Source organism: Schistocerca nitens, chromosome 1 (assembly GCF_023898315.1).
Source record: "Schistocerca nitens isolate TAMUIC-IGC-003100 chromosome 1, iqSchNite1.1, whole genome shotgun sequence".
Lineage (NCBI taxonomy): Eukaryota > Metazoa > Arthropoda > Insecta > Orthoptera > Acrididae > Schistocerca > Schistocerca nitens.
In genome coordinates this window covers 1,047,548,006-1,047,562,570 of record NC_064614.1, presented here as the reverse complement: position 1 = coordinate 1,047,562,570, position 14,565 = coordinate 1,047,548,006, and the positions used below count along the sequence as shown (strand labels likewise).

The 14,565-nt window shown below is 41.3% G+C and overlaps 1 protein-coding gene across 1 annotated transcript in view; it reads left to right on the top strand.

The window, feature by feature from the left end:
• LOC126197214 (adipocyte plasma membrane-associated protein Hemomucin-like) overlaps window positions 1-14,565 on the top strand; it is a 117,680-nt gene that overhangs the window by 92,571 nt on the left and 10,544 nt on the right. The window contains exon 6 of the mRNA XM_049934623.1: window positions 1,449-1,583. Within this exon, the coding sequence (XP_049790580.1) occupies window positions 1,449-1,583 (135 nt within the window). The remainder of the gene's footprint in view (window positions 1-1,448; window positions 1,584-14,565) is intronic.

Here is a 14,565-nt window from a genome sequence, read left to right as displayed (position 1 = left end):
TTCCCTACAGCCTAGGTCTTCGTGGCAAACGAATCTGCTCCAGTCCAGAATCCCTGAAGCATTACACCAACAACCTGACAACAGCTTTCGCATCCCGCAACTACCCTCCCGACCTGGTACAGAAGCAAATAACCAGAGCCACTTCCTCATCCTCTCAAACCCAGAACCGCCCACAGAAGAACCACAAAAGTGCCCCACTTGTGACAGGATACTTTCCGGGACTGGATCAGATTCTGAATGTGGCTCTCCAGCAGGGATACGACTTCCTCAAATCCTGCCCTGAAATGAGATCCATCCTTCATGAAATCCTCCCCACTCCACCAAGAGTGTCTTTCCGCCGTCCACCTAACCTTCGTAACCTGTTAGTTCATCCCTATGAAATCCCTAAACCACCTTCCCTACCCTCTGGCTCCTACCCTTGTAACCGCCCCCGGTGTAAAACCTGTCCCATGCACCCTCCCACCACCACCTACTCCAGTCCTGTAACCCGGAAGGTGTACACGATCAAAGGCAGAGCCACGTGTGAAAGCACCCACGTGATCTACCAACTGACCTGCCTACACTATGACGCATTCTATGTGGGAATGACCAGCAACAAACTGTCCATTCGCATGAATGGACACAGGCAAACAGTGTTTATTGGTAATGAGGATCACCCTGTGGCTAAACATGCCTTGGTGCATGGCCAGCACATCTTGGCACAGTGTTACACCGTTTGGGTTATCTGGATACTCCCCACTAACACCAACCTGTCAGAACTCCGAAGATGGGAACTTGCCCTTCAGTATATCCTCTCTTCTCGTTATCCGCCAGGCCTCAACCTCCGCTAATTTCAAGTTGCTGCCGCTCATACCTCACCTGTCTTTCAACAACATCTTTGCCTCTGTACTTCCGCCTCGACTGACATCTCTGCTCAAACTCTTTGCCTTTACAAATGTCTGCTTGTGTCTGTGTATGTGCGGATGGATATTGGATATATGTGTGTGTGAGAGTGTATACCTGTCCTTTTTTCCCCCTAAGGTAAGTCTTTCCACTCCCGGGATTGGAATGACTCCTTACCCTCTCCCTTAAAACCCACATCCTTTCGTCTTTCCCTCTCCTTCTCTCTTTCCTGATGAAGCAACCGTTGGTTGCGAAAGCTAGAATTTTGTGTGTATGTTGTGTTTGTTTGTGTGTCTTATCAACCTGCCAGCACTTTCGTTTGGTAAGTCACATCTTCTTTGTTTTTAGATATATTTTTCCCACGTGTAATGTTCCCCCCCCCCCCCCCTTTTTTTTTTTGTCCCTGACAGCTACATTTTAAATGAGTGTAGTCTATGTTTCACCAGTGGCAGTAATTCCATTCTGTGTAATATAAGGCCATGTTCATTATTTTTCCACTTAATTATTTCAATGAGTCTTTTAACTGTGATGTCAGATACATTTTCACTTGTCTCTTCTTAATACAGGTTGCTAAAGTATAGCCCCACAACGAATACAAGTGAAGTATTGCTTGAAAAGCTGCATTTTGCCAATGGTGTACTTTTATCAGACGATGAAGATTTTGTGTTGGTTTCTGAGACACTCAGTTCCCAAATTCGCAGGTAAAAGGAAACAATATGCTTTTTTATATTATAACTAGTATATCTAGAAATTAAAAAAAAAATGAGTGCACACAGCACGAGATTATTGTTTTCATGTTTTTAAGTCCACTTAAAATGGAACTAAACAATGCTGAAAGCGGTAGAACTGAAATTAGGCATATAAATAAACACTGTTAAGATTATTATGTGATTCATCTCTATTATTTGATCAGGCTAATATCCTGTAGAGTGCACACTAATTGCTAGAAACTTTCACAAACCAGATGTAATTTGGAAACAGGAATAAGGTTCATACTGGGTGTTACTTAAAAGCAACATACAGAAGAATTTTATAGACATCATTCAGTTTTATTTTATTTATTTTTATATCCAGTCCATTGATGCAATGAATTCCTAAAATGTGGAATGAGTGAAGTTTTACATGGCAGAATTACAATGCTGTAAACAAAAGACCATGTAGCAGACTCCAATGAAGTGATGTGAACATGAAATGACTTATTATAATTCATGCATATCTCAATTGCACTAAATTCAAATATCTTACAATTGAAAATTAAGCACTTCATCAAGTTTTGTTACATGCTAGATTGGATGAAGTTTTAGCTAATGTGTCATTTCTGTAATACATTGAACTCCATCTGCTTAATTATTTACCTTAAATATTAACCAAGTAAATAAATAGATTCTTCAAAAACATGTTTCTTCAATTGGCTGTCAAATTGAGGTGTTGCATTAACAACACTTTTGATAACCTGCACATCACATGTAAATGGAATGGGTAAAAATCCTAAAAACTGGTACAATGCTACATGCCCTCTGCCACGCACTTAACAGTTGTTTGCAGAGCACAGATGTAGATGTAGAAGTGCACAAGTCTCACATTTGTTTTTTTTTAAATGTTGTGCAAGCCATCTTTTGATCTTGTATTATGACTTTTTATAGGCTCTATTTTTTAGGGAATAATTCTGATTACTACTTAAGGGGAAAGATTTATTGTGATATTGTTATAAGAATCTCTAATTTTCAGAAGAGAATCTTGCATGAATATTGTGGACATACTCCACGAAGAATTCAGATTACTCATTTCTAAGCAACAAGAAATATTTTCAGACATTTTCCCCCAAAGAATGATGTGATATTACAAATTGCATGAAAGTACCCTAAGTATGTAGCTCTAATAGTATCCTTATCAGTAGTCAATGCAAGTATGTGAAACAAGAGGTTGGCTTCCATAAATCTTTTCTACTGAGAAAGCAATATCTAATCTCACAAATGCGATTCTGATAGAACTCAACAATAAAAATTGCCCTGTTGATCTTTTTTGTGATCTTGCCAAGGCCTTCAGCTGTGTACCTTAAAAATTATACCAGCAAAACTAAAGTGTTTTGGCATTAAATGCATTTTTGGAGTAATGTCATAACCATACAGAAGAGATGACCACATAAACAAATGGTGCTACAGGTATAAGACTAAATTAGGAGTAGAGAATAAATTAAATGCAACATCTCAAAAGTTTTAGTGATTGGCTTACTCCTGTTCATAATCTACAGTAGACTTTTCCCCTGCTCTACCTGTGTACACGTATGTCTTATACAAAGTGCACAACTCCTATGAGCCCATCATTCCCTCCCACCTCTCAGCCCATATGCTCTTCCCTCCCTCTTTTCTGTCCATCTACACCTCCCCCCTCTCTCTGCCCGTCTCGTCCTCTCCTCTCTCTGTCCATCTCCTCTTCCCAGTTCCTCTCTGTACATCCCCTCCTGCCCCCGCTGTCCCTTCTCATCCCCTCCTACCTCTCTCTCTCTCTCTCTCTCTCTCTCTCTCTCTCTCTCCATCTCAACCTTCCCCCAGGCATTGCCAACTATATGTCTATTGTTGGGACGTATCAACGCTATTCAGCCATGTCGCACATCCTTGTCAGATACATAATGAATGCAGCATTTGTACATAAGTATAATGGTGATGGAAGCAAATAGCTATTTCACACTGGATGAATACAATGATACAGTGTTTCAAACTGGGTGTATACAGTGGTCTATACCTGCACTAAGAGCATGGTGTACGTCCAGCGACCACACAATGTGGGGCACGCTCTGGGTGTATAATCACATTGCATTTAGTATTCTTACTACGATGTACTGATGGTCATCAACTTGGAAACGACACATTATTTGCTGCGGAAGGAAGGGAATGGATGGGCATATGCTAGGGGGGAGGTAATACATCCACATATGGCAGATTACCTACCTGATTACCCATAAGGGACCTGACGTGTAGGCTACCCTGCGCAGTAGGTGGATAATGCCGGTCGATGCTATTGTATGTCTGTATCTCTGCAAGTATTAGAGCTAGAGCGTTATAAATGCCGCTGTGTTGGTCTCCTTGGCGGAAATGAGTTTGGTCCACTTTGGTCTAGGGGCCTGGCAGGAGTTTTCAGATATATAAACATAGTCTCAGCTGTATATATATTAAGACAGTGATTTGCCCAGTATGATGGACATCTCTTGAAAATGTCTGCTGTTTGCACACCCATAGCAGACAGAGCCAGGGGAATAATGGGGCAAATTTACAACTGGCTCACAGCAAATAGTTGATCTATAATCCTACAAAGACCTATGGTATGCAATTACAAACAAATAAAATGACATACACATACCTGAAGTAGTGATCAATGGGCAAACATTGGATAAGTCTCGATGTGTAAATTCCCTTGGCATACAGATGTGTAGTAAACTGTGGTGACACCAGCATGTGGATGACCTAACCAAAAAGCTCACTTCTGACAGCTTTACACTTAGAAGTCTCAGTCATTGTGTGGACCTCCCGTTGGGCTTGCTAGCATACTTTTACACAGTTCTTTGCTGTGGCATAGTCTTCTGAGACAACACAACAAAGGTCAAAGAAGTGTTTATTCTATAAAAGTGCTTGGTAAGGATAGCATGTAAAATTTATAACCGTACATCTTATTGCAGCCTCTTCTGGGACCTTGGGATTCTCCACAGTTATGTACCAATACATTTACCCCTAACTGTATTTGTGGTTAATAACAAGAGTGAATTTAACTCTCAAGCAGGCGCGCCTCTGTATAAAGTGTGCCAACCACAAAGAACATTGTCGTGCACAGTTCCATTGTTGTTTTACAATAGCAATTATTATTTCAGGTAGCACAGTGAGAAGTTGTGTTGTCATAGGTTCTCGTGAGTTACAGTTATTTAAAATAAACTGTGAGTGTGTCATCTTAATGTACAAAGTACGCCACATTCCAAGTCATGTAAGTAATTTTTCCTTCACTTTTATTTTGTTCCTTTTTAACTGAATCAAATGGTCACACATAACAAGCGGGTATATCACTGTGCAGGGCGAGATCAAAGCTGACAGACAATGAGCTTGATTGGTTACTCAATGGGGATCCAGAGTTCAGCCTTGTATCAGACAATTCTGAAGAAGAAGTGGAATTTATCACACAAAGTGACCGCGATTCAGATTCTGATCAAGTCCACAATTCAGATGATGACTGTGAAGAGCCACTCTCCACTGGTGATATTTTTATTGGGAGGGACAGAACATGTAAATGGAATAAAATATGTCCTACTGTGACTTCAAAAACAAAAAGAAAAAATTGTGAAAATATTCCATGGGCCTGCACGTGTTACCAGAGGGGTCACAAGTGAAACAGAGGCTTTATGAACTATACTTGGCCTGGAAATGATTGATGAAATTGTAAAATACACGAACATATACATTCAATCTAAGAAAGAATGTGTACAATATTCCAGAGAAAGAGATGCTAAAAAACTACAAGGTGTGAAATAATGGCATCATTGGGATTGCTGTATCTCAATAGGACTAAAAAAGCAAACCACACAAATGTCATTGAACTGTGGACAGCAGATGCTACTGGCATGGAGATTATGAGAGCTGTGATGAGGCACAGAAGATTTCTGTTCCTTTTATGATGTATCTGTTTTGACGACAAGAGTACAAGGCAAGAAAGAAGAGTAACTAATAGACTTGCTGCAATAAGGCAAATGTTGGATGCCTCTATGGTGAATTGCAAGAACGCTTATAATGTAGGACAATTTGTGACAGTAGACAAAAAGGTGCAAGCTTTTCAAGGTCGCTGTTCTTTTGTTTAGTATATCCCAAACAAACCAGTGAAGTACGGGATAAAGAATTTTGCTTTAGAAGATGCTAAAACATTCTTCACTAGTGATTTTGAAGTATATTGTGGAAAACAACCTAAAGGAGCATGGTATTGTAGGAAGGCTAGTTACCCACACTGAAGGCTGAGGAAGAAGTGTTACAATGGATAATTGGTACACTAGCTATTCCTTAGCCAACTCCCTTTTGAATAAGCGACTAACATGCATCAACACGTTGATAAAAAACAAACACAAGATCTGACAAGAATATTTACCTGGGAAATGTAGTGCTAACCACTCCTTTTTATTTGGTTTTCAGAATGATATGACACTAATTTTTGAATGTACCGAAACAAAACAAGGCAGTTATATTACTTTCAACTACACACAATTTTGGAACCACTGATGAAGTTACACGTAAACCAGAGATAGATTTGGATTGAAATATAACAAAGAAAGGAGTCGACACAGCCGATCAACTGGGAGGTGCGTGTTCTGTCGCACGGGTGACAAGAAGCTGGTGATTGGTTGTATCCTATGCTCTTATGGATATAGCAAGAATCAATGCTCAAATGATTTTTCATGCAAATGAGGCAAATCCAAAAAAGAAGAGATTTTTTTTTTTTTTTAAGATTTAGCACAGTCTCTTATGAAGTCTCAACTAGTGGTAAGAGCTGATATACCTTCACTTCCTGCCAACACTGCAACTTTCCTTGTGGAATAAAAAGATCAATGTGTTGAAAGAACTGAGGAGCCTACCACCAAGAAAAGAGGTCTGTGTGCGACATGTGGACAAGCAAGAAACACATCTACTACCTTAAGGTGTAATTCATGCCATAGCTTTGTTTGCAAAGGACATGTAAAAACAGTGCATACAGTGAGAAGTGTGAAGCATTTCCCAAAAATGTGCAAGACAACTAACTGTGTAGATGGAAGGAACTTTGTGATAACTGATACTTTTTCAATATATAAAGCCTTTGTCCTTTTATATTGCAGCGAAAGAGTGTTTTTATTCAGTATGTATTTAAAAAAGTGTTGTAATATATTGATATGTCAGCTGCAGTAATAAAATGATATGAAAGTTTCTGATTTGTTTAATCAAATAGTAAATTGGCAATGTAATATAAGTTTTTTGTATTGTTGTTTAAATAAACTAAAATTAAACTGTGATTTAGCTCATACATGTTTTCCTTGGTAACATAATGACAGCTTTTGACTACATGTGCACAAAGTGCGCAGAGCTCCTGCTGGTGTTATGAAAATCCCATTCTTCCTTAAAAATTTGTGTCAACATTTTGCAATTATGACTTATTAAACAGATGGTTTGGTAGTATTCATACCTTACAGCACTTGGTTTCTCTGGAATTAGAATGAGTGTTCTCCATGTAGTCTGAGCAGATTTTGCCTGTCTCATATAGATTACACACCAGGCTAACTCTCCCAAGGATCTCAACAATTCTGAAGGAATATGAGTTACTCCAGGGGAATATGAGTTACTCCAGGGGCTTTGTTTGTACTCAGGTCAATCAGTGCTTTGATAAATTCTTCTCCCAATATCATTTTTGCCATCTTATCTTCATCTACGCGCTCTTGTCTTTATATAATATTGTCCCCAAGTTTATTTCTGTTATGTACACTGTCAACACTGATCAGCCAAAACATGATGACCAGTGCTCACTATGACCTTGCATGTCACCTGGTGGCATTGCTGGCACTTGACACAGTAACAAAAGTATGTAAGTGGAGCAGACATGGGCAGGTGATCACCCTAGTGAGGATATGGATTGCAAATGGGAAATCCATTGAGCTAAGCAACTTTGACAAAGGGCAGATTATTATTAAGCAGACCCTATGAACGATTATCTTGAAAACAATGAATTTGGTTGAATGTTCATGTGGTTCTGTTGTGAGCTTCTACAGAAAGAGGCAGAAGGACAGTGAAACTACCACTAGGTGCTAAATGAATGGATGTCGATGACTCTTCACAGAACACAGGGTTCAGAGGCTTCTCTGCTTTGTAAAGTAGGATGGACAGCGGTCCATAGCATCTTTGCTGAAAGAGCACAATGCTGGTGAAAGCACTATCCATTTTTCCTTCATGGGGAACTCGTGATGCGGCTGGTCCCAGCGGAGGTTCGAGTCCTCCCTTGGGCATGGGTGTGTATGTTTGTCCTTAGGATAATTTAGGTTAAGTAGTGTGTAACCTTAGGGACTGATGACCTTAGCAGTTAAGGCCCATAAGATTTCACACACATTTGAACAATTTTTGAACTAGTGATTTAGAACTTTTTGAAAGAAATTTCTGCCATTTGAATGTAAATTACTGTTCATTTAATTCACAAAATCATGATTTTTGCTTTGTAATCATTCTCAAGTGCATGTTGCATTGAAAATTAATAAAACTTGTTATCATGCAGTGCAGGGCATAGGAACAATAAGTCATTGAGTATTTGAAAACATTACTTTCACTATATCTGACACTGTGCTCAGTGAATAACCATTAACACACAGTAGGACATACTGGGTGGCCCAAAAAGGATGGTCGGATTTGAACTGCGTAGTACCATTGAAAGGTGAGGAGGGGGGACCACTGCCGGCCGTCTGCAAGTCGGCCATTACACCCAGTTTGCCACGAGATGGCGCAGTGGACGGTCGAGCATCGTGTTTTTGCTGTGGAACAGTTTTTCAGAAATGATGAATCGTTTATTACTGTGCAACGATTGTTTCGACAACGTTTTGGTGTAGCGCGTGATGGACCCATTCCAGATCGCAGATCCATATCACGTTGGGTGACTGCATTCCGGACAACAGGGTCTGTCAAAAGTGGTAAATCTACAGGGCGTACACGTACGGCAGTTACTCCACAGAACATTGATGATGTTAGAGCATCAGTGCTGCAAAGCCCGCGTCGTTCCACTAGGCGTCGTGCTCAAACTTTAGGCCTCAGCCGTAGTTCGTTGCAGCGTATTTTAAGCCGTGAGTTACAGTTTCACCCATACAAAATTATGATCACGCAAAAGCTGTATGATCATGATTTTGAGCAGCGAAGACGATTTTGTGAATCAATGCTTGACATCTTGTACTCTAATAATGATGTTGTGCTTCTTATGTCAGATGAAGCCCATTTCCATTTAGACGGCTATGTCAATAAACAAAACTGCAGGTACTGGGCAGCAGATAATCCCAGAGAATTGCACCAAAAGCCTCTTCATAGTGCTAAGGTAACAGTCTGGTGTGGAATTTCAAGATTGGGGATTGTTGGTCCTTATTTTTTTGAGGAGAACAACGCTACAGTCACAGTGACCTCGAAACGTTACGTTAACATGCTACGTAGCTTTTTGGTGCCGAAACTGCGAGAGTTACATGTAAATCGAGATCGAATTTGGTTTCAACAGGACGGGGCCACGGCCCACACAGCCAATGACTCCATGTGTGTTTTAAGGCGGATGTTCCCCCACCACATCATCTCGCGTTTTGGAGATGTCCACTGGCCCGCGAGATCACCTGACCTCTCAGCCTGTGATTTTTTTCTTTGGGGATACCTAAAGTCAAAAGTCTACGTACAGAAGCCCCGAAACTTAATTGATCTGAAGGAGGCAATCAGTGCGGAAATTATGGCAATTCAAGAAGAAACAGTAGTGAAAGTGATGGAAAATTTCGAGGAAAGACTTGTGGAATGCATCACCGAGGAAGGACACCATCTTCCGGAAGTCATTTTCCGTACATGATTTTTTGTGGTTAGTTCTTGTAATTGGGTGCCTGGGAGCATTTAGTTACGTAATTGAATAAAATTAATTTGTAAAACTGATGGAGTTATAGTTATTTAAAATGTGACCATCCTTTTTGGGCCACCCTGTATTTAGCAGCCAATACATTGCTGTGACCTGCAGTTATCACACTCTTGCATCAAAAGATGTTAACACTTGTCATAACAGTGGCAGAGATTGTAACAAACTGGCACTATTGTGTGAGCCACATGATTTTTGGATTACCAGGGCATTACCAGGAAATATTTATTTGGCTAGGTGCTTAACATATCCACAAATACACGTTCATAACACCCTCATACAGAGATACAATTTAGTACTCTGAAAACAGAATACAAATAAAATATTTTTGGATGTACGACAAAATTTGAACTAAAAAAGGATCGTGTAGATGTGTCTCACAGGACCTTTCAACAATAGATAATAATTTTGTCATTTTAATAATGTCTAATAGTCTTTGATGGATGTGATATTTCATTATCTGTAAAATAACTGTACAGGTAAGTCACTTTGAAAATCTATGTAGAACCAATTATATTTTGGTTCTGATATTCACACGCTGTCTTTAATAAAAGTACAGAAATATGAAATTAATGTTATTTGTGTAATACTGCAATATGTGGTTTAGGTACATAATATAGTGCACTCATGTGCCATACTTGAAAATGTATATAGAATGTATTATGTTTGGTTCAGATCTTCACATGCTATGAGCAGTAAGACTACATTAATATGAATTTAATGGATATTCATGTAATATTGAAGTATTTGGTTAAGTACATAATATGCACTGAAGAGCCAAAGGAACTGGTACACCTGCCTAATATCATGTAGGGCCCCGCAAGCATGCAGAAGTGCCACAACACGACATGGCATGGACTCAACTAATGTCTGAAACAGTGCTGGAGAGAGCTAACACATTAATCCTGCTGAGCTGTCCATAAACCCGTAAGGGTACGAGGGGGTGGAGATCTCTTCTGAACAGCACATCAGAAGGTGTCCCAGATATGCTCAAGCAGAAATATTGAAACTCATAAGAGTGTTCCCGGAGCCACTCTGTAGCTATTCTGGATGTGTGGGGTGTTGCATTGTCCCCCTGGAATTGCCCACATCCGGAATTGCCCACATTTGTTGGAATGCACAATGGACATGAATGGATGCAGGTGATCAGACAGGATGCTTATGTATGTGTCAGGGGTCCCATATCACTCCAACTGCACATGCACCACACCATTACAAAGCCTTCACCAGTTTGAACAGTCCCCTGCTGACATGCAGGGTCCATGGATTCATGAGGTTATCATCATTGTATTGTGTATTAAACAGAGGACCTAGAAACGATAGAGAGCCTTCATCCCGCTGTAGCCCTCAGTGGTTCAAAACCCAAATCAGGCCACAGCAGTGCACCCACTCCACCGCCACCCCACACCGACCCCAGGGTTATTGTGTGGTTCAGCCCCCTTCAGACCCCTCCCTCCCCCCGGGGACATCTCATACCAGACGAGTGTAACCCCAAATGTTTGCGTGGCAGAGTAATTACGGTGTACACGTATGTGGAGACAGTGTTAGCACAGCAGTTGCTGACTTAGTGTAACTGAGGTGGAATAAGGAGAACCAGCCTGCATTCGCTGAGGTAGATGGAAAACCACCTTAAAAACCATCCACAGGCTGGCGGGCACACTGGACCTTGACACTAATCCACCGAGCGGATTTGTGCCGGGGACCAGCATGCCCTCCCGCTTGGGAAGCAGCGCATTAGACTGCACAGCTAGCTGGACGGGCTAGGTTATCACCATACCCGTAAACGTCCATCTCCTCGATACAATTTGAAATGAGACTCGTCTGACCAGGCAACATGTTTCCAGTCATCAACAGTCCAATGTCAGTGTTGATAGCCCAGGCAAGGCATAATGCTTAATGTTGTGCAGTCATCAAGGGTACATGAGTGGGCCTTCGACTCCGAAATCCCATATCGATGATGTTTCATTGAATGGTTTACACGCTGAAACTTGTTGATGGCCCAGCATTGAAATCTGCAGCAATTTGTGGAAGTGTTGGACTTTTGTCACATTAAACGATTCTCTTCAGTCATCGTTGTTCCCGTTCTTGCATAATGTTTTTCTGGCCACAGCAATGTTGGGGATTTGATGTTTTACCAGATTCCTGATATTCACAGTACACTCATGAAATGGTGGTATGGGAAAAATCCCCACTTTATCACTGCCTTGGAGATGCTGTGTCCCATTGCTCATGCACCGACTATAACACCACGTTCAAACTCATGTAAATCTTGACAACCTGTCAGTGTAATAGCAGTAACTGATGTAATAACTGCGCCAGACACTTCTTGTCTTATATAGGCTTTGCCGACCACAGCGCCATATTCTGCCTGTGTACATGTCTCTGTATTTCAATACCCATACCTGCACTTCAGCGTAGCTTGGTGGTGTACCATATTATATCCGTCCCCTCTCTCAATCCAGTACCCATGCCCACCTCTAAATCCTCTTTCCACCCCAACTCCTCCCATTCCCCTTCAACTTTCCTCTCCACTCCTGCCCCCCCCCTCCCCTCCCCCTACAGCCCCACATTTTGAAACTGGAACTTTTATTTATGGACACCCAGTACTTACTTCTCAAACTGACACACAAAATTACCTAAAATAATACAAAGACAATAGAAATTGTGCCCCTATAACCAACAGTTTGATCCAGTTCCCTTTTCAACATGACAAAACATATATTTTTACTTATCATAACATTGTTACATAATTACTGGTTATAATAAGAGAAGGGGATGGAAACTGTCTCAAATTATTACATTACTTCACTGAAATTAGATTACTACCTCCGTAAAACCTGAAATATAAATTCTCACAAAATTCCCAAATTATCAATTACCATTTGATCTTGTCAGAATATTCATATTAATTTCGAGTTGCAGTTATCAATTTAATTATCAAAAATATTCTTCTTTTATTGTACCATCTTTACCTTAAGCTATCAGTTCCAAAAAGTACAATTAACAAAGTCATATATTAAAAAACAAATATGCTGTGACTTATCAAATGAGATAGCACTGGTAGATAGACACAATAAAAAACACACAAACACACACACAAATTTCAAGCTTTCGCAACCCATGGTTGCTTCATCAGGAAAGATGCTGTTATCAATTTAATTATCAAAAATATTCTTCTTTTATTGTACCATCTTTACCTTAAGCTATCAGTTCCAAAAAGTACAATTAACAAAGTCATATATTAAAAAACAAATATGCTGTGACTTATCAAATGAGATAGCACTGGTAGATAGACACAATAAAAAACACACAAACACACACACAAATTTCAAGCTTTCGCAACCCATGGTTGCTTCATCAGGAAAGATGGAAAGAGAGGGAAAGACCAAAGGATGTGGGTTTTTAAGGTAAGGAGTCATTCCAATGCCGGGAGCGGAAAGACATACCTTAGGGGGAAAAAGGGACAGGTACACACACACACACACACACACACACACACACACACACACACACACACACACACACACACATATATATATCCATCTGTACGTATACAGACACAGGCAGACATATGTAAAAGCAAAGAGTTTGGGCAGAGATGTCAGTCGAGGCAGAAGTACAGAGGCAAAGATGTTGTTGAGTGACAAGTGATGTACGAGGGGTGGCAACTTGAAATTAGTGGAGGTTGAGGCCTGGTGGGTAACAGGAAGAGAGAATATATTGAAGGGCGAGTTCCCATCTCTGGAGTTCTGATAGGTTGGTGTCAGTGGGAAGTATCCAGATAGCCCGGACGGTGTAACACTGTGCCAAGATGTGCTGGCTGTGCACCAAGGCATGTTTAGCCACAGGGTGATCCTCATTACCAACAAACACTGTCTGCCTGTGTCCGTTCATGACAATGGACAGTTTGTTGCTGGTCATTCCCACATAGAGGGCTTCACAGTGTAGGCAGGTCAGTTGGTAAATCACGTGGGTGCTTTCACACGTGGCTCTGATTTGATCGTGTACACCTTCCGGGTTACAGGACTGGAGTAGTTGGTGGTGAGAGGGTGCATGGGACAGGTTTTACACTGGGGGCAGTTACAAGGGTTGGAGCCAGAGGGTAGAGAAGGTGGTTTGGGGATTTCATAGGGATGAACCAAGAGGTTACAAAGGTTAGGTAGATGGCGGAAAGACACTCTTGCTGGAGTGGGGAGGATTTCATGAAAGATGGATTTCATTTCAGGCCAGGATTTGAGGAAGTCATATCCCTGCTGGAGAGCCACATTCAAAGTCTGATCCAGTCCCGGAAAGTATCCTGTCACAAGTGGGGCACTTTTGGGTTTCTTCTGTGGGAGGTTCTGGGTTTGAGGGGATGAGGAAATGGCTCTGGTTATTTGCTCTTGTACCAGCTCGGAAGGGTAGTTGCGGGATGCGAAAGCTGTTTTCAGGTTGTTGGTGTAATGGTTGCAACAAACTGTCCATTCGCATGAACTACACAGGCAGACAGTGTTTGTTGGTAATGAGGATGGTGGCTAAACATGCCTTGGTGCACGGCCAGCACATCTTGGCACAGTGTTACACCGTCCGGGTTATCTGGATACTTCCCACTGACATCAACCTATCAGAACTCCTGAGATGGGAACTTGCCCTTCAATATATCCTCTCTTCCCGTTACTCACCAGGCCTCAACCTCCGCTAATTTCAAGTTGCCGCCCCTCGTACATCACTTTTCACTCAACATCTTTGCCCCAGTACTTCCGCCTCGACTGACATCTCTGCCGAAACTCTTTGCCTTTACATATGTCTGCCTGTGTCTGTATATGTGCAGATGGATGTGTGTGTGTGTGTGTGTGTGTGTGTGTGTGTGTGTGTGTGTGCGCGCGCGCGCTCACTAGTGTATACCTGTCCCTTTTTCCCCCTAAGGTATGTCTTTCCGCTCCCGGGATTGGAATGACTCCTTACCCTCTCCCTTAAAACCCACATCCTTTGGTTTTCCCCTCTCTTTCCCTCTTTCCTGATAAAGCAACCGTGGGTTGCGAAAGCTTGAAATTTGTGTGTGTGTTTGTGTGT